General features: G+C 43.0%; 2 protein-coding genes across 2 annotated transcripts; one reads left to right on the plus strand and one right to left on the minus strand.

The window, feature by feature from the left end:
• Window positions 1–13,813: 13,813 nt before the first annotated feature.
• Window positions 13,814–17,308, plus strand: LOC100279843 (26S protease regulatory subunit 4). Its single transcript, NM_001152796.1, has 6 exons — window positions 13,814–14,347; window positions 15,215–15,460; window positions 15,648–15,817; window positions 16,282–16,498; window positions 16,588–16,728; window positions 16,943–17,308. Exons 1-6 carry the CDS (start codon window positions 13,865–13,867, stop codon window positions 17,024–17,026), a joined length of 1,341 nt encoding a protein of 446 aa, NP_001146268.1. The 5' UTR covers window positions 13,814–13,864; the 3' UTR covers window positions 17,027–17,308.
• Window positions 17,309–20,791: 3,483 nt separating this feature from the next.
• On the minus strand, window positions 20,792–26,174 carry LOC100277064 (uncharacterized). The gene is made up of 4 exons (NM_001150731.1): window positions 25,750–26,174; window positions 21,874–21,943; window positions 21,666–21,755; window positions 20,792–21,162 (listed from the first exon to the last, which is right to left on the minus strand). The coding sequence occupies exons 1-3, from the start codon at window positions 26,131–26,133 to the stop codon at window positions 21,697–21,699; spliced, it is 513 nt and encodes a 170-aa protein (NP_001144203.1). The 5' UTR covers window positions 26,134–26,174; the 3' UTR covers window positions 20,792–21,162; window positions 21,666–21,696.
• Window positions 26,175–27,520: the final 1,346 nt, after the last annotated feature.

The raw sequence follows: 27,520 nt of genomic DNA on the forward strand, positions 1-27,520 counted from the left end.
TGGCTACAGCCCCGGGGAATCTTTGTAAAGGCTACGTAGTGATGCCCTGCTAGGCCACCTAGGTAGTGGTCAATGGGGAGTAGCTCTCTCCGGGCAGAATGGGAATCATGGCTTGTGGGTAAAGTGCACAACCTCTGCAGAGTGTTTGAAAACTGATATATCAGCCGTGCTCGCGGTTATGAGCGGCCAAGGGAGCTCCAGTGATTAGTGGTACTTGATCAGAGACATTTTGGTACAGGTGGTTATGAGATCGATGGTTCTGGATATGACTATGGTGCTGGTAAGTGGTATTCTTTCCGTTTGGAAAGGGTACATCGGGCTAATAACTTGGGTTAATGCTAAAACTTGGCTTTCTATTAGTAAATAATAATCTGACCAACTAAAAGCAACTGCTTGACTTATCCCCACATAAAGCTAGTCCACTACAGCCAAACAGGATAATTGCTGAGTATGTTGATGTGTACTCACCCTTGCTCTACACACCAACCCCCCCCCATCCCCAGGTTGTCAGCATTGCAACCACTGCTCAGGAGAAGATGAAGCTGTGGAAGGAGACTTCCAGGAGTTCCAAGACTACGACGAGTTCTAGGCGTGGGTTAGCGGCAACCCCCAGTCGGCTGCCTGTGAAGGTCGCGGTTATCTACGTTTCTTTTCCGCACTTTGATTTATTGTAAGAACTATATGGACGTCTCAGACGTATGATGTAATCGACTATTATTTCCCTTTTAATACTATTTTGAGCACTGTGTGATGATGTCCATGTTATGTAACTGATGTGTACGTGAATAACTGATCCTGGCACGTACATGGTTCGCATTCGGTTTGCCTTCTAAAACCGGGTGTGACAGCAAGCTGGGTCGCAAGACCCCCACCAGGGCGAGCGAGCTGATGGACATCGCCACCAAGTTCGCCTCTGGCCAGGAGGCGGTTGAGGCTATCTTCCGGAAGGACAAGCAGCCCCAGGGCCGCCCACCGGAAGATGTCCCCGAGGCGTCAACTCAGCGCGGTGCCAAGAAGAAAGGCAAGAAGAAGTCGCAAGCGAAACGCGACGCCGCCGATGCGGACCTTGTCACCGCCGCCGAGTACAAGAACCCTCGGAAACCTCCCGGAGGTGCCAACCTCTTCGACAAGATGCTCAAGGAGCCGTGCCCCTATCATCAGGGGCCCGTCAAACACACCCTTGAGGAGTGCGCCATGCTTCGGCGCCACTTTCACAAAGCTAGGCCACCCGCGGAGGGTGGCAGGGCTCGCGACAACGATAAGAAGGAAGATCACCAGGCAGGAGAGTTCCCCGAGGTCCGCGACTGCTTCATGATCTACGGTGGGCAAGTGGCGAACACCTCGGCTCGGCACCACAAGCAAGAGCGTCGGGAGGTCTGTTTGGTAAAGGTGGCGGCGCCAGTCTACCTAGACTGGTCCGACAAGCCCATCACCTTCGACCAAGCCGACCACCCCGACCGCGTGCCGAGCCCGGGAAAATACCCGCTCGTTGTCGACCCCGTCATCGGCGACGTCAGGCTCACCAAGGTCCTCATGGACGGAGGCAGCAGCCTCAACATCATCTACGCCGAGACCCTCGGCCTCCTGCGTGTTGATCTATCCTCGGTCCGGGCACTCGCTGCGCCTTTCCACGGGATCATCCCCGGGAAGCGCGTCCAGCCCCTCGGACAACTCGATCTTCCCGTCTGCTTTGGGACGCCCTCCAACTTCCGAAGGGAGACCCTCACGTTCGAGGTGGTCGGGTTCCGAGGAACCTACCACGCAGTACTGGGGAGGCCATGCTACGCAAAGTTCATGGTCGTCCCCAACTACACATACCTCAAGCTCAAGATGTCGAGCCCCAACGGGTCATCACCGTCGGCCCCACGTACCGACACGCGTACGAATGCGACGTGGAGTGCGTGGAGTACGCCGAGGCCCTTGCCGAATCCGAGGCCCTCATCTCCGACCTGGAGAGCCTCTCTAAGGAGGCGCCAGACGTGAAGCGCCACGCCGGCAACTTCGAGTCAGCGGAGATGGTTAAATCCGTCCCCCTCGACCCCAGCAGCGATGCCTCCAAGCAGATCCGGATCGGCTCCGAGCTCGATCCCAAATAGGAAGCAGTGCTCGTCGACTTTCTCCGCGCAAACGCCGACGTTTTCGCGTGGAGTCCCTCGGACATGCCCGGCATACCGAGGGATGTCGCCGAGCACTCGCTGGATATCCGAGCTGGAGCCCGACCCGTGAAGCAGCCTCTGCGCCGATTCGACGAAGAAAAGGGCAGAGCCATAGGCGAGGAAATCCACAAGCTAATGGCGGCAGGGTTCATCAAAGAGGTATTCCATCCCGAATGGCTTGCCAACCCTGTGCTTGTGAGAAAGAAAGGAGGGAAATGGCGAATGTGTGTAGACTACACTGGTCTAAACAAAGCATGTCCGAAAGTTCCCTGCCCTCTGCCTCGCATCGATCAAATCGTGGATTCCACTGCTGGGTGCGAAACCCTGTCTTTCCTCGATGCCTACTCGGGGTATCACCAGATCAAGATGAAAGAGTCCGACCAGCTCGCGACTTCTTTCATCACACCCTTCGGCATGTACTGCTATGTCACCATGTCGTTTGGTTTGAGGAATGCGGGTGCAACGTACCAACGGTGCATGAACCATGTGTTCGGCGAACACATTGGCCGAACGGTCGAGGCCTACGTCGATGACATCGTAGTCAAGACGAGGAAAGCCTCCGACCTCCTTTCCGACCTTGAAGTGACATTCCGATGTCTCAAGGCGAAAGGCGTGAAGCTCAATCCCGAGAAGTGTGTCTTCGGGGTTCCCCGAGGCATGCTCTTGGGGTTCATCGTCTCCGAGCGGGGCATCGAGGCCAACCCGGAGAAGATCGCGGCCATCACCAGCATGGGGCCCATCAAGGACTTGAAAGGCGTACAGAGAGTCGCGGGATGTCTCGCGGCGCTGAGCCGTTTCATCTCGCGCCTCGGCGAAAGAGGCCTGCCTCTGTACCGCCTCTTAAGGAAGGCCGAGTGCTTCACTTGGACCCCTGAGGCCGAGGAAGCCCTCGGGAACCTGAAGGCGCTCCTCACGAACGCGCCCATCTTGGTGCCCCCCGCTGCCGGAGAAGCCCTCTTGATCTACGTCGCCGCGACCACTCAGGTGGTTAGCGTCGCGATTGTAGTCGAGAGACGAGAAGAAGGGCATGCATTGCCCGTCCAAAGGCCAGTCTACTTCATCAGTGAGGTACTGCCCGAGACCAAGATCCGCTACCCACAAATTCAAAAGCTGCTGTACGCGGTGATCCTAACGCGGGCCACAAATTCGCCTGACCCCAGGGCTCGGACTCGGGCTCAGCCCCGGAAGACGACGAACTCCGCTCCGCCCGACCCCAGGGCTCGGACTCGGGCTCAGCCCCGGAAGACGACGAACTCCGCTTCGCCCGACCCCAGGGCTCGGACTCGGGCTCAGCCCCGGAAGACGACGAACTCCGCTTCGCCCGACCCCAGGGCTCGGACTCGGGCTCAGCCCCGGAAGACGACGAACTCCGCTTCGCCCGACCTCAGGGCTCGGACTCAGGCTCAGCCCCGGAAGACGACGAACTCCGCTCCGCCCGACCCCAGGGCTCGGACTCGGGCTCACCCCCGGAAGAGGACGAACTCCGCTTCGCCCAACCCCAGGGCTCGGACTCGGGCTCAGCCCCGAAGGACGACGAACTCCGCTTCGCCCGACCCCAGGGCTCGGACTCAGCCCTGGTATCAGCCGACGGTCTCCGCCTCGCCCGACCCAGGGGCTCGGACTCGACCTCGGCCTTGGAAGACAGACTCGACCTCGACCTCGGAGGAGCCTCCACCTCGCCCAACCCAGGGCACGGACCGACCACGTTAGGCGCCATCATTACCCTGCCCCAAGCTGACTCAGGCTACGGGGAACAAGACCGACGTCCCATCTGGCTCGCTCCACTATACGAGCAATGATGGCGCCTCGCACGCTCTATGACGACGGCGGCTCTCAGCCCCCTTACGGAAGCAAGAGGACGTCAGCAAGGACTCGACAGCCCCGACAGTTGTCCTTCCGTCAGGCTCCAGCGCTCCTCCGACGGCCACGACACCACATGAACCGGGTGCCAAAACCTCTCCGGCTGCCACGATGGCATGTACTTAGGGCGCTAGCTCTCCTCCGCTAGACACGTTAGCACACCGCTACACCCCCCCATTGTACACCTGGATCCTTTCCTTACGCCTATAAAAGGAAGGACCAGGGCCCTCTTACAAAGGGTTGGCCGCGCGGAGAAGGACGGGACGGCGCTCGCGTGAGGCCGCTCGCTCCCTCCCGCGTGGACGCTTGTAACCCCCTACTGCAAGCGCACCCGACCAGGGCGCGGGACAAACACGAAGGCCGCGGGATTCCACCTCTCACGCCCGTCTCCCTCTGGCTTCTTTCCCCCTTCGCGCTCCGTCTCGCGCCGACCCATCTGGGCTGGGGCACGCGGCGATAATTTACTCGTCGGTCCAGGGACCCCCCGGGTTCGAAACGCCGACAAGTTGGTAACAGATTTTTACGCAGTATACCGAATTGCATAATTATCTACACAGTGTGGCATATTTAGTATCAGTATATATCATAAAATGGTCATTACGAGTCTAGCTGCATGGCTGTTGCAGCGATCCTAAATTTATGGAGGAAATAAAGCATTTAAAATAGAAACCGCCACACATATCTTTTCTAAATTTACGCGCATGCAAGGGAACGTGTTTGACTCATACATGCATTTTGCCATAATTTTTGGATCTGTATAACCGCATGCATGCGGCTGCCATGTTTTTCGCATCTGTCATAAAAATAGGATCGTAATAACAACCTACTAGAGCTATCAACCTCTCACATTAGCTCGGTATTTACGCTTATAATTGAACGATTTTATGCTCAAAACTTAAGGTTATTACGCTCCAACCCAGAGATGCGTCCACCAGTGCACAACATGCCAGATTTTTTACGCAGTGTAACGAATTGCATAAATAGCTACACCATGTAGTATAATTTGTATCAATATATATCATAAACTAGATCTAATGTGTTTAGCTGCATGGTTGTTGGAGGGATCCTATATTTATGAAGAAAATAAAACATTAAATACGATTTTTTGTTTCTATGCGTGCAATTCATTTCCTTTCATTGCACATTATTTTCATCATAAATTCGTGTGCATGCAGCTGGTAACAGATTTTTACGCAGTATACCGAATTGCATAATTATCTACACAGGGTAGCATATTTAGTAGCATTATATATCATAAAATGGTCCTTACGAGTCTAGTTACATGTCTGTTGCAGTGATCCTAAATTTATGGAGAAAATAAAGCATTTAAAAATAAAAACCGCCACACATATCTTTCCTAAATTTATGCGCATGTAAGGGGACGTGTTTGACTCATGCATGCATTCCTTTTTTACGCGCACAGACGTGGACGCGAGTGGTGCAACAGACAGCCTGGTCCAATCGGTGCGCTGGGTTGAACCAGGTTGCAGGGATGATCGACCTTGGCTTCCTTTAACTATTGGAAGCCCAGGGCTCCCGTTATACATGCGCTATATATATATATTATACAAGTACCTCAATAGCGTTGTGACGACTTACAACAATACTCACGTAAACTATGCACCAAAAAAATCTCAATATTTTTTATTAATTGTCTCCGCTCTCCGTATAATATTTTTTTTTGATTTGGCTAACTGATGTTATTGTTTATCCATCTAATATGTCTTGGTACATCATGGTCAATGAAGTGAGCGATTAGAAGAGAGTTCACAACGACTGACTGAACGAACAGAGATTATAGAATACCATAATTCCACTATACAGAGACCAAATAAGAGAAAGTTTGTGAGCTCAAGTTTCTAAAATAAGTCACATGAACTCAAACTTATAAAAAAATAGATCAAAATATGGAGTGGTTGCTAAAGTCAGACATTAATAAAAACTGGATGCGCTCCATATAAATTATGTTATTTCGTAGCAATTACTAACGTTTAAAACAAACAAATAACCTTTCATTTTACTATTAGTGTGATAAATCATTGTTGCTTCATCTAATTCAGCAACCCCAAACATCATGGAGTCTATTGTGCCAATGTTGTCTTAGAAACGACCTAATGCTTACAAGAGCCAAGAACGTCGTGCCGTGCTTGGGCTGTAGCCTCGGCCCGTAGTGCTGGCCCGACCCGACATGATTATATATATATATATTATTTTACAAAAAACGTATATACATATATATAAGGCAACGTATCTTGCGTAAAAGGATTTCTTGTGCTAACATGCTAAAACGCCTTAAGAGCCCTGAGATCCAGGATCAAAGGATAACTATAATCCCAAATCCCTAACCTTGGTCTTTTGTAAAGAACCCCTTCGACCCTTCCTTTCCATCTGTGTTTTCTGTTCCGCACAACTTCTCTCCGTGAGATCTCTCTCCCCCTCGTTCTCTGCTGCCAGGAGTTCGGCGCTTCCATTCTCCGCCACCGCACAGTCCCCTTTTGATACGGCACCTCCGTTCCCCGCTGCCCCACAGGAGCGTCCCTGCCTCCAGGACGTCTCCAGGACGTGAATCCGCTGATCCCCGCCAACAAGGGTGTCTCTCCTTCCATCCCTGCTGCTAGGAAGGAGATGAAGATGGATGAGACGGAGGAGAGACAGCAGTGGAGAGGCCCCGTCTATCTGCTCTGCTCGGCTCGTGTATGCCGCGTTCTGTGGAACCCAACAGCGTGCTCTGCTCTGCTCGTGTACATGTGCTGTTGGGATCAAATTTGCAGCAAGTTTCTCAACTGATGAATATTTTTTTAAGAAAAAATGAAGTTTTGAAAACATATATTGCAAAATCAATATCTCAAGCAAGCAACCATGTACAAAGATTCAGGGCTGTCATTTTTTGAGCACCTGATGAGTTGCTACAGTAGTTCAAAAACCACAACTTTACATGGCCTAAATTCCATCTGTACGGTGTGCTATCTGAACCAGAGGACTGCCATCTGAACTCAACAGCGTTCTGTTTTACCCATCTATGCACATGAAAATCATCACTGGGAATCTACTTGTTTGCAACACCTGCACATACGAATGGCTTCAGACTTTCAGAATTTTGTCCAACGGGCTTCATGGATCCACGGGGCTCTGCTCGATGGGGTCAGGATCGATGGACCGGGGATGGAGAGAACAACAGCAGTCGGCGAAGACGGACTTGTTCGACTAGCAGGCACCGAAAAAGATAGGACAACAAGAGAAAGGAAGGGCTTCTTTAGAAAAGACCAAGATTAGAAGGTGGGATTAAATTTATCCTTTGATCCTGGATCTAAGGGCTCTTAAGACGTTTTAGTATGTTAGCACGTGAAATCCTTTTATACAGGATACGTTGCCTATATATAATTTATATTCAATATTAAAATCATCTGAGCATGATGTTGTACTGGTTAGACAGTTTCACCCAGTGTCTCTCGTCTTTCTTCCATCAGGGCATGGGTTTGAACCCCACTACTTGCATCGTTTTTAACATTTTACGCTGATTTAATCAAATGGTCCGACGGATTAAATCAAATGGTCCGACGGACTAATGGGCCGGCCCGGCACAGTCAGGAGGCCGGCATGACGTGCTTGAACCAGAGCTGTGGCCCGCGGGTCAGACGCCCACGCCAGGTCACTATTTGGCCATCTATTAGCGTGCAACGGGTTAATTTGAAATAGCTGTGAGGGGTTATTTGTAAAAAGATGATGCGGGACGACCGTTAAAACTGGTGCTTTAAGTATATATATATATATATAGCTTGTTTTAATAAAACACAAAATATATGTATTTTGTTGGTTAGGTGGGTGTGAATGTGGAGCCAACAACCAAGGTTCGAACCTCTTGCTTATGTACAATTTTAAGCTTCAATGAAAAAGGAGTGACCGTAGAACCATAAAAACTGATGCTTTATATAGTAAAGACTTAGATGGTACATATACAAAATATTATCTTTATATACATATACAAATTCTTATCAAGGGGAGACGATTATTTATTTGATACACTATTCAACCCAATGCATCTGCCCATCTCCAATATATGTAGAGTTCACTTCTAACGACTACTCACTTCAGAAGATAATTTTGATTTTTTTGACATATGATTTTTATTCTGTGTCTAGATATATCACATCAATTACATTGTAGCATGATCTAGCAAAAGATGATGTATAGTAACAGCCGCAGCTTTATAAAGAAACACAAACGCGTAGGCCCTATATCTAAATATATACCAGTAAGGCTATTCTCAACCTATAATACCATATACATTAATATATACCACATAAACATTTTAATGATGTGGCAAGAGAGTTAAGAGAAAACAAAAGAGAATTGTATATTTGTGGAGATACTACTTGGGCACCGAGATCATATACATTGAAATTTTAACTATTCAAGTGGCCCACGTCTCATACTCTCATCTATATTAGCATTTTATATTCTATATAGCATAAAAAGGCAATCTATAATATCATACATTAGAGTAGTTGTATCTTATGCAATTTTATATGATATGACAATTTTAGATATTTTGACAAGATATAATAAATTAGAAGTGGCTTAAAGATGATCTTTCTGTATACTACTCTCTCCGTTCTAATTTATAATTCTTAAATTATAATTCATTTGATTTTTTTGTAACACCCAAAATCCTGATTTTGGGATTAGTAAAAGAAATCAAAGTAAAGCGTCCCTGAAGAATAATTGTACTTTGAAATGAACCCTTCTAAAATAAATAATAGTATTAAAACAATGATTAGTTAAAATAAAATAGAAACATAAATTTCGTTTGTGCGTTTCATGAAATAAATAAAGAATTTCATTTATTAGATTAGATTATCCCCTTCAAGAACTATATAAAACATTCTTTTATGAGAAATTCAACCTTAATAAAGATTTTATATTAACTTCTCCTAAACTAGATAAGTACTTAATATTAAATTTTGAATGTACTTTAAAATTTAGATATACATTTAAGAATGACAAAGTCCCCAACATAAATGATATATGTGTATGCATTTAATACTTGAAATATTGCCTAAATAAATAAATTAATTAATTAACAAAAAATATATAACTTGCATCTCATGCTGGGATTTCTTTTTTTGCATTTATAATTCAATTTGAATTTTGAATTTTATTTGAATCTAGTTTTGAATTGAAATCTGAAATAGAAATAAAATAGGAAAAAGAAAACGAAAAGAATCCCTAGCTGGACCGAGTGCTTAATTCCGGCCCACTAGGCCTTTCACTACTCTCACTGCAGGCCCAATTTCATTGCGACGACATGTGGGGCCGCCTTGGCAGCCACTCGGTCCACTTTCCACACGCGAAGACTAGTGCCGCTGATAAGTCGGGCCCGCACGCCAATTACCAACCACGTGCACGCACATCAACCATCCTGGCACGCTGATTGTCGGGCCCCGCTCGTAGCCTCACCGGCTCGCCAAGGCTTTCTAGCTTCCACTGGCTACTAGGATCCAGTCGCCAGTCGTTTCTTCGTCGTCAACGCGGAGTCGACCAACAAACTATGATCGATCTGCATGCACCATCTCGGAGCCTCTCTAGCCAAAGTTCGTGGTTGCGGCCATATAAACCCGGTCACCTCGTGACTTTCCCTCACCCCTCTCGCGCAAACCCGGAGCGTCCCACGCAACCATAGACTGTCGCGCGGGTCGAGAGGTGAGAGTCAAGCCGCCTCCGTGAATACGTACCTATGCCGTCGTCGAGGGCTCACCGTCCGGTCAGGGAGCTTCACCCGGTCCCCATGAAGGTTTCCATGGCATTGCTAAGCCGGAGGGAGCCTCGTTGTCACCGTGATTGCTCGCTGGAGTCGCAGGCTCGCGCAGAGCCGACATTCATCGTGGGAGGGAGACTACACAACCTGATCACCGGTAAGGCAACCCCATAGAGTTTGCTTTACTCTCCTCTCTATTCTGCACATGTCTGCGCTAGGATTAGCTCGTCGGGGCACCGATTCAGCCCTCTCCGGCTAGGGGCGTCGCCGTGAGATAGGGAGGATTGTGCACCGTTGAGCGTAAGATGACCGACCAGGATTAGATATTCTCCGTTTGAAATCTGGGCCCTCGATCTGTGATCAGATGGCTCAGTTCGGCCGATATCCCTTCATCTGAGAAATCTTTCTAAAGAGCCCCTGGAAAATCTAGTTATTAACCGCACTTCACCTCTGTTCAAGAATCGTCATAAATGAATTCGTTTTTATGCAAAGAAGTCCCTTTAGTTTCTATAGAACTAAACTACACTCCACTTTACTCGGTTTATTTATAAATTTAATTCAAAATTGATTTTTAGTATAAAATTAATTCTTGAAACTTAAGAAAATGCATATTTTCTCCTTTAACTCTGATTTTAGTGGTTCTCGAACCTACATTCTCGTAGCGACACATAGAATATTATTGTGTGGTTTGTTCTCATGTTTTGGTCTAATGTTACCATGATCTTTATTTGTTTATTTGTATGTATTGCTGAAAAGGAAATATGCCCTTGAGCAATTTCTATAAATGTTTTGGTGGTTAGATGCCCAACACATATTATTTTAAGGTGATGGGTACTAAGTATTAAAGAGACGAAAATCAAGAATCAAGGTATGACTCTAGACTTAGTGAATTATTTTTAGTACTGACATATTCCTCTAAGTGCTAGGATCCTTGACAAATCAAATGAGATTGGATTGGAGAAGTTTGGCTAAGTACAGTCAGACTTGCACTAGCCTTCGGTGCACCGGACTGTTCAGTGTGCACCGGACAATGTCTGTTGCCAAGGCTGGCTTACGGATAAACTCGCTGTTCTCGGGAATTGCAGAGGGTGATGCGGCTAAATTTCACCAGAATGTCCGGTGAGCCAACAGCGCCCCGCGCCAATGGTCAGCAACGCGATCAGCGGGCGACGCGTGGCCAGAGCCAACGGTCACAAGACCGCACCAGACTGTCCGGTGTGCACCGGATAGTGTCCGGTGTGCCAAGGGGACCGAGGGCTCAATGGTCGGTTTTGTTAGAGAAGGAAAGAAATCGGGCACTGTTCATGTCCGTTGGTGCACTAGACTGTCCGGTGCACCAACCGATAGAAGGCAAGAATTGCCTACCAAATGGAGATCCAACGGCTCCTAGCTACCTTGGGGCTATAAAAGGGACCCCTAGGCGCATGGAGCACGACACCAAGCCTCCATTGAAAATCCTAAGACGCCTAGACTCCTCAAACACGCATCCGAATACTTGTGATTGAGACTTGAGCACTTGTTGAGTTGTAAACTCTCTGCGCTGTGTTTGCGTGCTCGTTTCTTGACTTGTGTGTGTGTCATTGCTGCGACTCTAGCTCTTGCGTGTGTTTCTTTCCCTCCCTTACTCTTGTGTTTTTCATTGTGATCAACTTTGTAAGGGTGAGAGACTCCAACTTGTGGAGATTCCTCACAAGGGAAACATTAACTATAAGGAAGAAAACAGTGGTATTCAAGTAGATCATTGGATCGCTTGAAAGGGGTTGAGTGCAACCCTTGTCCATTGGGACGCCACAACGTAGAAGTAGGCAAGTGTTCTACTTGGCCGAACCACGAGATAAAAATCGATGTGTCACCTGTGTTTATTCTTGTGCGATCCTCCACTCACTTGATAATTGCTCTAAGTTTAATACTCACTTTGTAAAGAGCAATTAAGTGAAGAAGTCATCTCTTTCTCTCTAGACATAGCACCCTGGTTTTGGTTTCACTAACATTTCATAAACTAAGTTTGTGCTATTTAGTGTTGATTTTTACAGGATCACCTATTCACCCCCCTCTAGGTGCTCTCAATTGCTATGATAGAAGCGAGACCACGAGGAACACAAAGCCCAAACTTTTGGGGAAGCATATGGACAACAAGGTTATCGCAAGTATAAAGCAAGTTGTGCCCTTGATCACTTTCTTTGACCTAATAATGTTCATGATAATCATCGTGGCATGCTCAGGTTAAATTTAATGGGACCTAATAGGTTACCCTAGTTTAGTTTACTCTAAACCTTGCGTATAAATGAACTATTGGGTATCCTTGCTATGCTTTACCTGGTTTTGGGTGTTATATTATAACTGAATCATGATCATGCTTTATTGTTATTATTGGATTTATTGTTATATATGATAACATCATTTTGTTAACTGGGACATGGATCTTAACCTGAGAAAACAGTGCAACCACAAGGGTTGTATGGGACGCTCTTGGCCAATTAATTAATAAAACTAGTGAGGGATTATCTTTCCCGAAAGGGGCAAGCGAGGAGGCATCGTTGTAGAGTATAGTGATGGCTGTAATTAATGTGATGGGGTTACAGACCCCGGAAAAAGACATATGCTTCCTTTGTTCGTAGTAGGTTTTCTTGAGCTAGTGGAACTTTGTAAAGGCCTCGCAGTGAATCCTTAGTCATTCACCTTGACAGTGTCTAAGGGTCTAGCTAACCCAGGCTAAAAGAGAAACACGTCTTGTGGGTAAAGATGTGCAACCTCTGCAAAGTGTAAAACAGGTATATCAGCCGTGATCACGATCATAAGCGGCTCAGGATTCTCACATAATTAATTGATGGAATTAAAACTTAACTTGTCATGCATTGCGTTGTGTGATTCAATTATTTATCTATGTTGTATTATTTAATTGGGACGGTATCTACCTATACTTAGTAATTGCTAATAAAATTTTGATCAACTTATTTAAAAAGCAATGTTCAGCCTTAACTACTTTCCTCGGTAAGCTTTACACTTCACATGAGCCCTCATTGTAAGAGAGCTCATGCACATTATTCCCATACTTGTTGAGCGATGACTGTATGTGAGCTCACTATACTATAATCACACAGAAGAAGAGTATGCATTACCGGAGGACTCTACGATGAGTTCAATAAGATCTAGGCGTCGTCTCCCAGTCAACTATGGCGCCATGGAGATAATTATCTTAGTTTGAATTATTTTCTCAGTAATTTTGTAAGACATTATCATTATGTAATAAAGATTATGACATTCGTCTCTATACACTAAGTTATTATATGTGTGACTATATTCTGGCGCACATATGAGATAGGTGTGACATTTTTTCACACCAAATTTGATCGACTCGTCTTATTAAAAAAATATAATTATTATTAATCTTTACTGTGAAACCGTTTAATATATGATATATTTTAAATATGTCTTTAAATTTTTTATATATTCTAAAAAATGAATCAGACTATAAATTGGGATGTACTTATAGGCTAAGGGGTGTTTGAATGCACTAGAACTAATAATTAGTTGGCTAAAAAATTGCTAGTAGAGTTAGCTAGCTAACAAATAGATAGCTAACTATTAACTAATTTACTAAAAATATGTAATAGTTGAACTATTAGCTAAAGTGTTTAGATGTCTTCAACTAATTTTAGTCACTAATTATTAGCTCTAGTGCATTTAAACACCCCTAAAGATCGTTGTCCGCTCTCCACTAGCTCGTCAGCCATCCTAGCCTTTCGTTGCTTCAGTTGGTTTGGTGCCATTTGGTTGGAGCAGCAAGCGGTGATGCTTGGGTAAATGCGCGGGATAGCTTTTAATAGCTTTTAATTGTATTGTAATTGACGTTTAATTAAGAGAAACTAGGGTTACATGTATCATTTTATTTCTCCTATAATCTGTTCAAAAAAACTAGAACCTCAAAATAAAGTGGAAGGAGGGAGTAGGGAGTATCTTATACTGAAATTTGGAACAGAGCAACTCAGCGAGTATAAGCTAACCTGATCGTTTTCCTCATTTCACCTTCCACCCTCCCCCACTTTCTCCTCACCGAGTCACAAAGCCAAACCCTAATTCACGGCCGCCGGAGATGGGACAAGGTTCTCCCGGCGGGATGGGCAAGCAGCCCGGCCTCCCGGGCGACCGCAAGCAGGGAGACGGCAAGAAAGAGAAGAAATATGAACCACCCGCTGCCCCTTCCCGTGTCGGCCGGAAGCAGAAGCGGCAGAAGGGCTCCGAGGCGGCGGCGCGGCTCCCCGCCGTGGCGCCGCTCTCAAAGTGCCGCCTTCGCCTACTCAAGCTCGAACGCGTCAAGGACTACCTTCTCATGGAAGAGGAGTTCGTTGCCAGCCAGGAGCGCCTGCGCCCCAGCGAGGATAAGACGGAGGAGGACCGATCCAAGGTCGACGACCTCCGCGGCACTCCCATGAACGTCGGATCGCTGGAGGAGATCATCGACGAGAGCCATGCCATCGTCTCCTCGTCCGTCGGTCCCGAGTACTACGTCGGGATACTTTCCTTCGTTGATAAGGACCAGCTCGAGCCTGGATGTGCCATTCTGATGCACAACAAGGTATATCTGAATTGATCTCATGGATTAAGATACGGAATTGAAAGTGTTGCACTTGTTTCAATTAGTGATTCAGGGTGGTATTCAGGAGATCAGTTCGGGAAAATGTTCGAGTTTTATATGAAGATTAGGATTTCTATTGTGTCTAGTCATAAACAAATGATAATTAATAGGCTGTTCTGGTTAAATTATTGACTTTACTGTAGAATATTGGGTTTATTTTGGTTCTGTATGGCGGAATGGGGAGAAACCTTAATTTTGAAGGATACAATTATAGCATATTATCGTGTTTCATAGGTGCACAACAAAGAGTTAAGAGAGTTCCAGGAATTCTATATTTATTTAAATACATTGCTAATTCATCTAGGCTTATGAACTGTGAATTCACAGTTATGGCTGTATAATATATCTATTCAATATGACCTCGTGTGGAAGCTAAAGAACATATTTTCTTTGGTTTATATCTATAGATCATTTGCATAGTTTTTTGGCTGCTGTGTTACTTTTTTTTTTTTTTGAAAATTTTGTTGTGTTATTGTTGTTTGTGCTGTCGTGTGCCACAAAGAAAATAATTTCTTTTCCCACCAAGTGCATGAATTTGGCATATACTTTGGTATACAAGTATTTGGAAATAGATATTGCAGTTTGGAATACTAGTGATCTAAATGGCAGGTAATTTGTCACTCCAATTTCAAGTGATAATGCATTTCACAACCCTCAGAGGTTTTGCATTGGTATATTCGGCAGTTTTTTTTTCACGGTTGTTTTTAAAAATCAATGCTGCTCCTCAAGTGATGTACTCTGTGTTTTATGTACTTCCTTGATTTGAATGCTTATTTAGTAAACAGCTTGGCCAAATGTTTCCCTTAGGTTCTGTCAGTGGTTGGTATTTTGCAAGACGAAGTTGATCCTATGGTTTCTGTGATGAAAGTTGAAAAGGCACCTTTGGAGTCTTATGCTGACATTGGTGGCTTGGATGCTCAAATTCAAGAAATCAAAGAAGCAGTTGAACTTCCCTTAACACATCCTGAGCTATATGAGGACATTGGGATCAGGCCTCCGAAGGGAGTTATACTATATGGGGAACCTGGAACAGGGAAAACTCTACTCGCAAAGGTTTGTGCTGATTCCTTGAGGACAGTTCCAAGTTTTTATTTCCATGCCTTAGTTGTTTTTGTTCATTGATAAAGCAGTGAAGGAACTGAACGCTTTTCATTCTTCTTTTCTTCCTGACATAAGATATTCTCTATGCCTTTATTCCTAAAATCATATTTTAATTACTTAAAACTTTTGAACGCTGTAGGCTGTTGCCAATTCTACTTCAGCAACGTTCTTGCGTGTTGTTGGGAGTGAATTGATCCAAAAGTACCTTGGTGATGGTCCCAAGCTTGTTAGAGAATTGTTCAGGGTGGCTGATGATCTTTCTCCTTCAATTGTCTTTATTGATGAGATTGATGCTGTTGGGACAAAGAGGTATATCAGACATGAAAGTTAACAGCAGTTATTTTCTTTGGTTATGAAAAAAAGCTGGTGAAAGGGCCTCTAGCCTAGTGGTTAAAGGATTCTGAGTAGCACCTCCAGGTCCTGGGTTCGATGCCCTTGGGGGCGAATTTCTGGCTTGGTTAAAAAAATCCCCTTGTGCCCCGACCGCTCCCGGGTTACGTCCTGCGCACCACCCTTCGACTGGGCTGTTGCAGAGTGGACAGTGACGTTCCGCTAGTGATGGGGGCCAGGGTTTGGGGATTTTCTCGGCCGGAACCATGTTTCGGTCTCTTCTTAGCCATCAGTGGGTTGTGTGCGCCTTGAGTGCCGGCCCCAAGCATCATACCGGGAGGGCGGTCTTTCCCTTCCCGGCTGAGATTTTTATGAAAAAAATGTTGCTGAAGCTTCTAGTGAAAGGATTAATATGAGTTTTGCTGTTTCTCGCCCTGTTGTAGGTATGATGCTCATTCTGGTGGTGAGCGTGAGATTCAGAGAACCATGTTGGAGTTGTTAAATCAGCTGGATGGTTTTGATTCAAGAGGAGATGTTAAAGTTATTCTAGCAACAAATCGTATTGAAAGTCTTGATCCAGCCTTGCTTCGCCCAGGTCGAATTGACAGAAAGATTGAATTCCCTTTACCTGATGTCAAGACTAGGCGGCGCATCTTCCAGGTGCTTCTATGTGATGAAAGCTTCTGAGTCCTGTTCTTTTAATTAAAAAGCATGATTTGTTGTTACCAAAATTTTGTTTTGATGAGCAGATACACACATCGAAAATGACACTGGCTGATGATGTAAACCTAGAAGAGTTTATTATGTCAAAAGATGAGTTTTCAGGTGCTGACATCAAGGCCATTTGTACTGAAGCTGGCTTGCTTGCTTTGAGAGAGCGGCGGATGAAGGTAAGACAGCTCAGTACACCAAATACCCCCTTCTGTTTTTTCCCATGAATCTGCTACTTTGGATTAACCTTGTTGGTACCTGAAACCGTCACTTTTTTTGGTACCTATAAGCTCATTCACCAGAGTTAACCTTTTGTAATAGCCTGCAACTTGAATACAAGGTCACAGAAAATATCCACTCATGAACTGCTATTTTTATTTTCTGTTGCGTTAGGTAACGCATGCAGACTTCAAGAAGGCCAAAGAAAAGGTTATGTTCAAGAAGAAAGAAGGCGTGCCGGAGGGCCTATATATGTGAGACTCATCAGCAGCGCTATTAGTCTTTGTGAGAGAACTGGCGTTTGTAATCTGCTTAAATGGTCCGAAAATGTTTGCTTACAGCATTTATTTTGGTTGGAAACACACAACTCAAACAAACAGTTATCCTATTATGAGTACTTGGATATATGAAATGGCAGCATCGAGTCAAGATGAGGTTGAATGTTGGTTGTCTGTGCAGGCGTGGACATGTATGACAAGCATCCTAGGTTTCAATCCTAGGTTAATATGATAATTTTATTTTTTTATATAAATTGAAGTCTATTAATGAGCCCACTTTATCTCAAATGTATAGTGTTTCATTTTTTGATCAAGAGGTTTGCATTCTAGGTTTCAATTCTAGATTATCATGGTAATTCTAGTAATGAAAATAATTAAATGTAATTGCTCAACAGTAAATATTCATACAAAGTAAAGATTAGAAACATCTTAGTATTATCAAAGAGTCGATACTCTTCACTAGTCCTTATTAAATACTTGTGCAAAGTTGTTGTCTCTTTCCCTTAATTCACACAAGGACCCTTAATCTGTGTAAGGATCAAAAGCTCTCGATGGACTGGTTCTTTGCCACTTTAGCATGGTAAATAACTAATAACCGTGTATACTTAGAGTTGGTTTGGGTCACCCACAAACTCTTGGAGTGATCTTTAAACTTTTGAACGCCAAAGTTATCTAGGTGATATTGATCATCAAGAGTATCAAGCATAAACTCTCACTTGATCTGTTCCACAGTAATAAAAACGGTGGATGCACATCTCTCAATGCACAAATGAGGCCACTAATCGCACGATTATCAACTCTTAAGTTTATCACATAGCAAATGCTCTCCCTCGCACTCCAAAGGGTTTCTTCAGCTAATTAAATGGGTAAGAGACCTCAAATAGATGAAGTGGAGAGGTATAAATAGCCTCAAGCCAAGCAATTATCCATTGGCACTCCACTAAGCTTTCATGGGTGCATTGAACATGTACGATGCACACCATTTCCCTGCACCAAACATGTCTAGTGCAACCCTGACTAGTTTAGAAAACAGTCATTGTCGTACTGGTATTCAATGTTATGTTCGATGTCTCACCAAACATGTCTAGTGAGTATACGAATCGAATGTACAATTTACGTACCTCTTTGAGTTCCATGTATACTACCATATCTAGTGACACACTAAATATGTTAGGTGAATACTTAGCCTCTCACTCAATTTGCAACCTCTTTGGATGCATCGCCCGGTGATACATGTCCGGTGAATGTTAGATTTTAAACAATCATCTGTATAGCTCTTTGGATGCCCTAACTTATGTAACATGTTTGGTTTAGGGTTTAGGATTTATAGTAAATTCTAACATAGTAGTACAATAGTTACAATTGTGGGTGAGTGTTGGATGGTCCGACATTCATGTTTTTTTGCTAGAATTTATTGTAAGGGCTAGTTAGACAATTAAGGGTTGTAAATACCCGACCAACCAACCAATACACTAGCTCTTGCCCAATTTAATAGCTTAAGCAACCCACATAAAGTGTGAAAAAAATCTTCTAACCCTTACATTACTTTACGTATTTATTTTTGAACGAATTACTTAAAAATATATTCTTGAAATTATCATGATAATATAGGGTTGAAAATTAGGGTGCAAATTTTTTGATAGCAAATTACGCTCTAGGGTGAAGTTGGACTTGCAATTAGAATCTAATTATTACAAAAATTAGAGAAGTTCAATTTACCCCTCCTCCTTAGGCATTGTGATCCTTTACGCCCTACTATTCATAGGGTTCAAGGATCAGTCTCCCTTATGCTGACTATATGGAGGCACCAAACTAGTCATTTCTGGTCTAATGACCCTAAAACTCAAGGTCCAACATCTTGAAAATCCTTCGAACTTGTCCAATTTTAGAAACTTTATGAATGAGTTTTGATCTAGACTTTGTTTTAGCCTTCTTCAATGTCACCTAGAGCTAAAGTCAACTAGTATACACCATACTAAACTCATTAGATTTATCTAGATCAAGCTACTAGTTCGTATCCCTTGATGGTATGGTTAAAAATGAAGTCCTAAGATATTCTAAACTTCTTGACTCACTTAGAACTGTCCAACATTAATCTTGTCTTATATTCTTTTTAAAATTGAAACAAAATTCATAATCTAGGGCAATGAAAACTATAGAGTACCTGAACAATCTTTATTATTGCGACCTAACTTCAGCTTATCTCTACAAAACACATGTTAGTCACAATAATCTTATATTACTATTGATCACTGAAACCAATAGATGCTTTTATCACCTAAACCACTAGATGTAGAAGACAAGTTCTGGCATATGCTAAGGGCATGTACAAGCTGAGCCCTTGAATCGATTTTCCAAGTATAAGAGACTACATGATACAATCATGAGCGCATATATCATAAATGTAGTTAAAAGAATATGTATATAGCTAGGGTAATCAAAAAATGAAAAAGGTAGATAATTTTATCTCAACTTTATGAGGGAGTTGAAATTACTCATTCATGAAGTGCTCCTTTAGTTGCTTCGTGTTTTTTGGTGAAGTTGTGGGTGAGTTCAATTTTTTTGGTGAAGCTGACTTGCTAAAGTTGATATCGTTTGGTTGAGGCGGTTCCAAACACCCCCTAAACTCGGTGGGGCCCATCGATACCTCTATTGTCACCATTAACCGTTGGGAATCGATCTAAGAACTTAGGGGTGTTTGGGAGTGCTATTCTTTACAGAAACTAGCTCAAATTCATAAACTTCAATAGAGCAGCTTTGTTTTAAAGCTGTAGAGTTTTTTAGAGTGTTTGGCTTACAGACCAACTTCAGATTCAGAAAAATAAGATCTTGCTAAGAAAAATCCCTTGTACCCATGATGATGTATGTGCTTGTCTTGTTTACATACTTTAATCAATATCAATATCACATAAAAAAACATAACCATGATTTCATTATTAGTAAAGTATTGTCACTACATACTTTACTAATAATGAAATCATGGTTATGTTTTTTTATGTGATATTGATATTGATTAAAGTATGTAAACAAGACAAGAGGCCGCGGAGGCAGAAGCAAGCAGATGGGCGTGACGCCGTGACGGGAACGACGACGGGTGAGGAAAGGGGAAAATAAAGAAAAGTTTTGTTTGTATGTAATGGATGGCAGTGGTGGGTAATTACACTCCAACATCATAAGAAAGTTGAAAACTAGTCTTTGTGAAGCACCATTTTACCTGCTTCATAAAAAGGTGAAATTCACCCTAACTTAACCATTTTCTTGTGAAGCTGGGTCCGTGAAGCTGGAATGTTTAGCTTGCAATTTCGAAAGCAGAGTTGGGTTTCATGAAGTTGAGCCCAAACACTCCCTTATTTTAGGCTTTTTTATAATATATCGTTAACATCCTTGCTCCTGTCCCAATGGAAGGGCAAGTTTATTTCAGCTTATTTTTAGTTTCTGGCCACCCGAAGGTACTGCAAATTGCCAAACATAAGTCTTTCAGCCTGCTTGCTTTTGTGGGAATCGCTTTATCTAAAATCAACTGAAACACAAAATTGGCGAGTCGTCACAAAATAGGAATCCAGTCACTTTCTAGATTCTAAACACTATCTTTCTTCGTACGTAATTCCCACAATATTCAGATTTTCCCCAAACCAGATTCTCAGAAAACCTCGTAAGAAAAAAAAGACCTCGAGTCGAATCCCATCCAATCTCTTTGATTTTAGGATCAAACTAACAAGACCGGCCAGAAAGGGATGTTCTCAACTACTAATCTATCGGGGCAAATACCATTGACGAAATGCAGATGAAACAGTGGCTACATATGCCACAGAATATCCTGCGATTCTTTGTACGTGGCAAAGACCATTCTGATAACCACTTTCCTGACGTCAAGCAGAACTAACACAACAAAAAAAAAAGACAACAAAAACGAGGAAACCTCTAAAACATTGCCATAATACAGTGTGTAACTCACATAGTGAAAAAACAAACTGAAAACATAACAACAATATATAGCGATCATGCCAAATAGGCCGGGGGGGGGGGGGGGAGCACAAATGGATCCGTTGGCATAACTGATATCTGAACCTTCAAGTCACTGCAGCAGTGCATGTGTGGCCGTGTGGGTGGCAGCTCCTGCAAAGTAAAGGATCATCTCAACCAAATATCAAATAGTCCAAAGAAACAACCAACAGAAAGTGTTAATTTTACAAGGTGTGCTAAAGCACAAGTCTTTTGACAAATATCAAATTCAATATATAACCTTTGCCTTTCTGTGCTAGAACAGTACAGTTCGGTGAGATCAAGAGAAAAGGAAGTCATATTTTCAGGTCTTTCCAATGTTGTTACTGCTTAGATATGATAACTCCGATCAGGGCTACTAAATATTTTGTAGAACCTCTTAACATTAATCATTGTGACAAGGAAAATTAGATGTCAGCACAAATATGACTAACAAGTATGCATGGGACATGGAAAAGGTCTAACAAGCTGCCACATCGTCTTGATAATACTGTCTAATGAAAATGTTCTTCAGCTAAATGTATAACATACAAATGAACTACCAAATGTGCTTCAATTAATTAACTCAATTATGATGCTTAGCTACCAGGAAAAGGGCACATGTACATGAAACTTACCCGTCCATTAATGTCAAAATCTCAAATTTTCTTATTTGCATGTTTCCTTAGCATCATCTGTGCCTGAGTCCGAGTCACTGGCATTGTACCCTGCAAAACAAGAACCTGATAGGTCAGCAAATAGAAGACCATATGCATCTATACAGTTGTTCGCATGACGAAGACACCAAAGAGCCCTGTAAACATTGAAATGAAAGTGAGATATGACCTGGACGTTTATTGCTAACTTTCCATACTGTAGACCGATATCTTGATGCTTTCTCCATCCAAACTCTTGCCTATATGATGAAGTTGTTGGTCAGTTAAACTTTTGTTGCAAATACAACAGGAATGATCACAGAATCCAACACAGGTGAGCTCAGTGCCCCTCTGGGCTTTTCCTGCTTTTGCAGCTCTCATGGAGGTTCTTGAAAAAAAGGGTGAGCTCAGAAACAAATGTTCAATTAGATATTTTCTTCATTATTTTCCATTTTTTAACACCCCATACTACCCATTGGATTCCAAAATCCAAACCTATTCTGTGCAGTTGCAAAATCTATTACGGGCTCCAGTGCACAATAGAGATTTGCTGGATTCATATCCAGTCTTATAAGATTTAAGCTTCAGTATTTACGCACGCCTATTTGCGGCCTATTATTAAATTTTTGTAACAAGGGGCTGGCAGCCAAAGAAAAAAAAATAGTTCTAGAATGTATATCTCAAGCACCGAGTATGTGATAACAAGTGGTACCATTCAAAAAAGGGGCATCAAAGAGGCCACTTGAAAGGAACAAGATGACACAAACAACATGTGGGAGAAGATGATTGTTAGAGTTGACGCACTAACCAGTTCAACCCAAAAACTTAAGTTGTTAGGAGAAGGTAGGCAATTCACTTATACCCCGTTTGGATGTAGAGATTGGAGCACGGAATTGGGAACTAGAATCAACTTTCCAAAATTCTATTGTTTGGTTGCACGTGGAATTAAGATTTGGAATCAGAGACCCAATTTCCTGGAATTGGACTATAACTAGAAACTCTCTCTCCCAATACAGAGCATCACCCCTCTGTATTGCATGGAATTAGACCGCACAAATCCAAACTCCAATTTAGTGACATCCAAACAATAGAATTGGAATTACATCTCATTTGAATACCAGGGCTGATTTGGTATTGAACCCAATTCAATTCCAAACCCTCCAATATCGACATCCAAACAGAGTATTATACACTTCAACACCCACACTCACGTGCAACCAGGGAGAAAGGCGCAAACGTGGAAATAAATGGGTGGAGACAAAAATTTAGCCTCTGAAAGGATTCGAACTCAAGACCTCTAGTTTTGATACCATGTTAGAGTAGACACACTAACCAATTCAACCCAAAAACTTAAACTATTAGAAGAAGGTAGACAATTCACTTATACGCTTCAACAATGACAACCTGCATTTGGAAGGTGGCCTCAGAGGTGTGTGGAACAACCAAAGGGAGTGGAGATGAAGCTAAAGATACTTGGTGATGAAACGAGAAAGTCCAAAGGGATATTAAGAAGAGAAAAGAATGATATAGATGTTTCTATCATGACAAAAGTGTGGACAACAAAAACAAGTACAAGGTAGCAATGAAAGCCGCAAATCGAGCTACAAGTGTGACAAAGGGTAGGACATACAAGGATAATTACTAACGTTTGAGCACGAAGGAAGGAGAGAAAGAGAGATATAGGATGACTAGCATCAGTAAGAGGAAAACAAGGGACTTAAAACAAGTTCAGTGCATCAAGGATGAAACAGAGCACCTCTTGGTGAAGGAGGATAGGATTAGACAAATGGCAAGAATATTTTGATAAATTGTTCAATGGAGATTGGCACACAACCTTTCAGTTGGATGACTCTTTTGATGACACCAATAGGCGCTTTGTGTGTAGAATCCGAGAATCTGATGTTAGAAGGGCATTGAAAAGGATGAAAGGGGGTAAGGTGATAGGGCCGGATGGTATCCCGATTGAGGCATGGAGATGCCTCGAAGATCTAGTTATAGTGTGGCTAACCAAGTTGTTCAATCATATCTTCCCGCCGAACAAAATGCCTAACGAGTGGAGAAGTATATTGGTACCGATCTACAAGAATAAGGAAGATATACATACTTGTATTAACTATCGGAGCATTAAGTTGACGAGCCATACTATAAAGTTATGACAGAGAATTAACGAGCATCGTCTGAAGGAATAACGAGGATTTCTATGAACCAACTTGATTTCATGCCAGGAAGGTCAGCCATAGAAGCCATTTTCTTAATAAGTAATGAAGCAGTATAGGGATGACTTGAAGAAAGCTTATGATAAAATATCAAGAACTGTTATGTACTGGGTTTTGAACAAACATAAAGTTCTAATAAAGTATGTTGGACTCATTAAGGAAATGTATAACAATGTTGTGGCTAGTGTTCGAACAAGTGATCGAGACACGAACTAGTACTACATCAAGGGTCAGCTTTGAGCCCTTACCTTTTTTGTATTGGTGATGGATGAGATCACAAGAGAAATAGAATGGGATATTATCTTGGTGTATGCTTTTGCGGACAATTTAGTTCTAGTTGATGAAAGTCAGGCAACAGTAAATAGGAAACTGGAGTTTTGGCGAGAGACTCTAGAGTCCAAAGGTTTTAGACTCAGTAGAACTAAAACTGAAATATATGAGATGTGACTTCGGCAATACTATGCATGAGGAAGGAGATGTTAGTTTGGAAGGTCAAGTAGTGCACAGGGAAGATACCTTTCATTATTTAGGATCAATGCTATAGAGAGACAGGAATATTGATGACGATGTTATCCATACTTCCATAGAATCAAAACAAGATGGATGAAGTGGAATCAAGCATCTAGCGTTCTATGTGACCAGACGGTAGAACAAAAGCTAAAAAGAAAGTTTTATAGAATGGCTTAGACCTGCTATATTTTATAGTGTAGAATATTGACCTACAAAAAACGACAAGTTCAAGAGATAAGTGTTGCGTGAATGTGTAGGTTGTGTTGGATTTGTGGCCATACAGGACAAGGTCGAGTCTGAAACGATGATATATGTGATAAGTTAGGGGTAACATCTATTGAAGAAAAGTTTGTCCAACACCGATTGAGATGGTTTGGGTATGTCCAACGGAGACCTCCATAGGCACCAACGTGTAATGGAATTTTAACGGGTGTTTGGTTCCCACATCCTAAACTTCATTTTTAGTCCCTAAATTGTCAAACGGTATGACTAAATGAGGCCTCCTAAATAGAAATTTTAGGGACTAAAATTTATTCACTAAAGTTTAGGAGGGTGATTAAAGAAACCAAACACCCCCAAGACATGATGGCAATGAGAAGGGAAACATTCAAACATGGGAAGACCAAAGTTGACATGAGAATAAATAGTAAAAGGAGACTTAAAAGGATAAAATATATCCAAAGGTTTAGCTTTTCAAATAAGAGTGAATGAAAAACAGCTATCTATGTCTGGTGGTTTCCGTTGGATTTTAACTCTAGCTACCCCAACTTGGGACTAAAAGCCTTTGTTGTTGCTGTTGTTGAAGCAAGTGCTTCTTTCAGCATCTTAACAGGATGATTAGTACAACTGAACAATGCAATCTTTAGTTTTATTATCAACAAATGCAGTGAAATAAGTTGGGATGAATCTGCCACCTCTATTCCTCATGTCAACCAACACCCCAGTTAGACAGGAAATGTATCATCTTACAGATCACAGTTTCTGATATTCATTTCTGCTCTTTTTTGGTTGATGATCGTGTCATATATCAATTATATGCAATAAAAGTGCATAGTTTCTTGCAAAACTACCAGTAAGGACAATATTTAACAACTACACAGTCTCGTTTCCCCAATAGCAAGCGCTACTGCAACAATAGGCAGAAATTGCGTAGCGGACAACCTAACTAAGTTGTGACAAGTCACTGAGGAAGTTTTGGAGCCGCCCGTAACTAAGGACCAAAACTGATCCAAAGTGAAACCATTCAATATCAAGAATTGCCATACTCCGAAAGCCAGATAGCCCAGAACCAAAACATTGATTAAGGCAGCCGCTTCCGCCTCGGAATCTTAATGGCTCACCTTGTGCTCGTTCTTGTTGACACCGTATCCGCTGCGGTACATCTGGCCGACGAGCACCTGCATGGTGATGTCGCCGGCGCGCGCCTCCTTGAGTGCGTCCTGGAACCACCGCCTCGTGCAGTCCGACACCACCTCCGCGAGCGGAACCCTCTCGTCCGCCTCTAGCCCGCACGCCGCCGCCAAATCCCGCACCTCGGCCCGCCCGGAGCTGGCCGCGGCAGCGGCGGCAGCGGATTTCCTGGGCGTATCCAGCGGGGCAGACGGCGTCTTATCTGCCCTCCCGGCGGATGCGGCGGTATCGGATGGGACGCGAAGGCTGCGGGCGTACGAGCGAACCGCGGCGGCGGCGGCGGCGGTGGCGGCGGCAGGTAGGTGCTTGCCCATGCAAATGTGGGGTTTCTTGGGAGGGGAACAGAGGGGAATTTGAGAGAAATGCGGGGGCTTTTGTGCGAAAAGGAGGTGTCCTCCTTTGCCAAAGGTGGAAAAGTTGGTGGCGTGGAAAGGAAGAGCCGGAACATTGCGGTGAATTTATACAATTTTAAATTATTTTTCTGTCTTCTTTTTTGATTTCTTGGGTGGGAATGGCTACCGCGTGAAGCAATCGGTGTGATCACGACACGTAGAATTTTGTTAAAATAATAAATAATACTGGTATGTATAGTTGAAACAGCATGTATGTATAGTTTCTGGTAAAATTGGTTGATCCTAGATCTTGACGATAAATATGTTCATAACATTAATACTAAAAGTCTCTAGTCTAATGATTTGAATCCCACTTTTATCTAGCATTGTTATTTAGGTCATATAAATGAGAAATGCATAAAGATGATCCACAAAGATGGTCTTCTTAACTCTTGATTTTGAAACATTTGGGATTTGTGGGTTGTGCTTACGTAGCAAGATGACTAAGGCACTTTTTAGTGGTCAAAGTGAGAGAGCAAGTGACTTATTTGGTATGTGGACCAATGAGTTCAGTAGCTAGATGTGGTTTTTAGTACCTCATCACTTTTACTGATGACTTCAGTAGATATGGCCATATGGGTGTGCCTACTTAACGAGGCACAAGTCTGAATCGTTTGAAAAGTGCAAAGAATTTTAGATTGAGGTACAAAATCATATGGTCAAAACTGTTATTTTGATGAAAAAGTCAAAATCTTTGGCTTCAAGAATGAAGAGGGGCCTTGTGTTTACAAGAAGGATTGTGGGAGCACACACATGTATTCATGGTTGTATATGTAGATGACATATTATTGATTGAAAATGATATTCCTATGTTACAAGTCGTCAAGTATTCATTAAGAAATAGTTTTTCTATGAAAGATCTAGAAGAGGAATCTTACATTTAGGCATGCAGATTTATAGAGATAGATCAAAAGTGTTAATTGGATTAAGACAAAGTACGTACATTGACAAGGTATTAAAATGCTTCAATATACAAGATTCTAAGAAAGGTTTCTTGCCAATGTCACATGACAATGACATTACCCTAAGCGATACTTGGTGTCCTTTGACACCTAATAAGAAAAAAATGATGAGTGTGATTATGTATGCCTCCATGGTCGTATCCATCATGTATGTCATTGTATATACACATCTAAATCTTACTTATGCTCTGAGCATTACAAGTAGGTATCAATCTAACCCTAGTGAGGCTCACTGGTGGTTGTAAAGGATATCCTAAAGTATTTGCGAAGAACTAAGGATATGTTCCTAGTTTATGCATGTGAGGAATATCTCATTGTAAATGGTTACACTGATGCTAGTTTCCAAA

This window comes from Zea mays, chromosome 1 (assembly GCF_902167145.1).
Source record: "Zea mays cultivar B73 chromosome 1, Zm-B73-REFERENCE-NAM-5.0, whole genome shotgun sequence".
NCBI classification, from domain to species: Eukaryota; Viridiplantae; Streptophyta; class Magnoliopsida; order Poales; family Poaceae; genus Zea; species Zea mays.

Coding starts and splice junctions, on each gene's coding strand:
- LOC100277064 (NM_001150731.1), bottom strand. CDS start 26,133: ATGGGCAAGCACCTACCTGCCGCCGCCACCGCCGCCGCCGCCGCCGCG. Junction 21,944..25,749: donor TCAACAAGAACGAGCACAAG/GTGAGCCATTAA, acceptor TTCATCATATAG/GCAAGAGTTTGGATGGAGAA. Junction 21,756..21,873: donor AGTTAGCAATAAACGTCCAG/GTCATATCTCAC, acceptor CTTGTTTTGCAG/GGTACAATGCCAGTGACTCG.
- LOC100279843 (NM_001152796.1), top strand. CDS start 13,865: ATGGGACAAGGTTCTCCCGGCGGGATGGGCAAGCAGCCCGGCCTCCCG. Junction 15,461..15,647: donor GGAAAACTCTACTCGCAAAG/GTTTGTGCTGAT, acceptor TGAACGCTGTAG/GCTGTTGCCAATTCTACTTC. Junction 16,729..16,942: donor TGAGAGAGCGGCGGATGAAG/GTAAGACAGCTC, acceptor CTGTTGCGTTAG/GTAACGCATGCAGACTTCAA.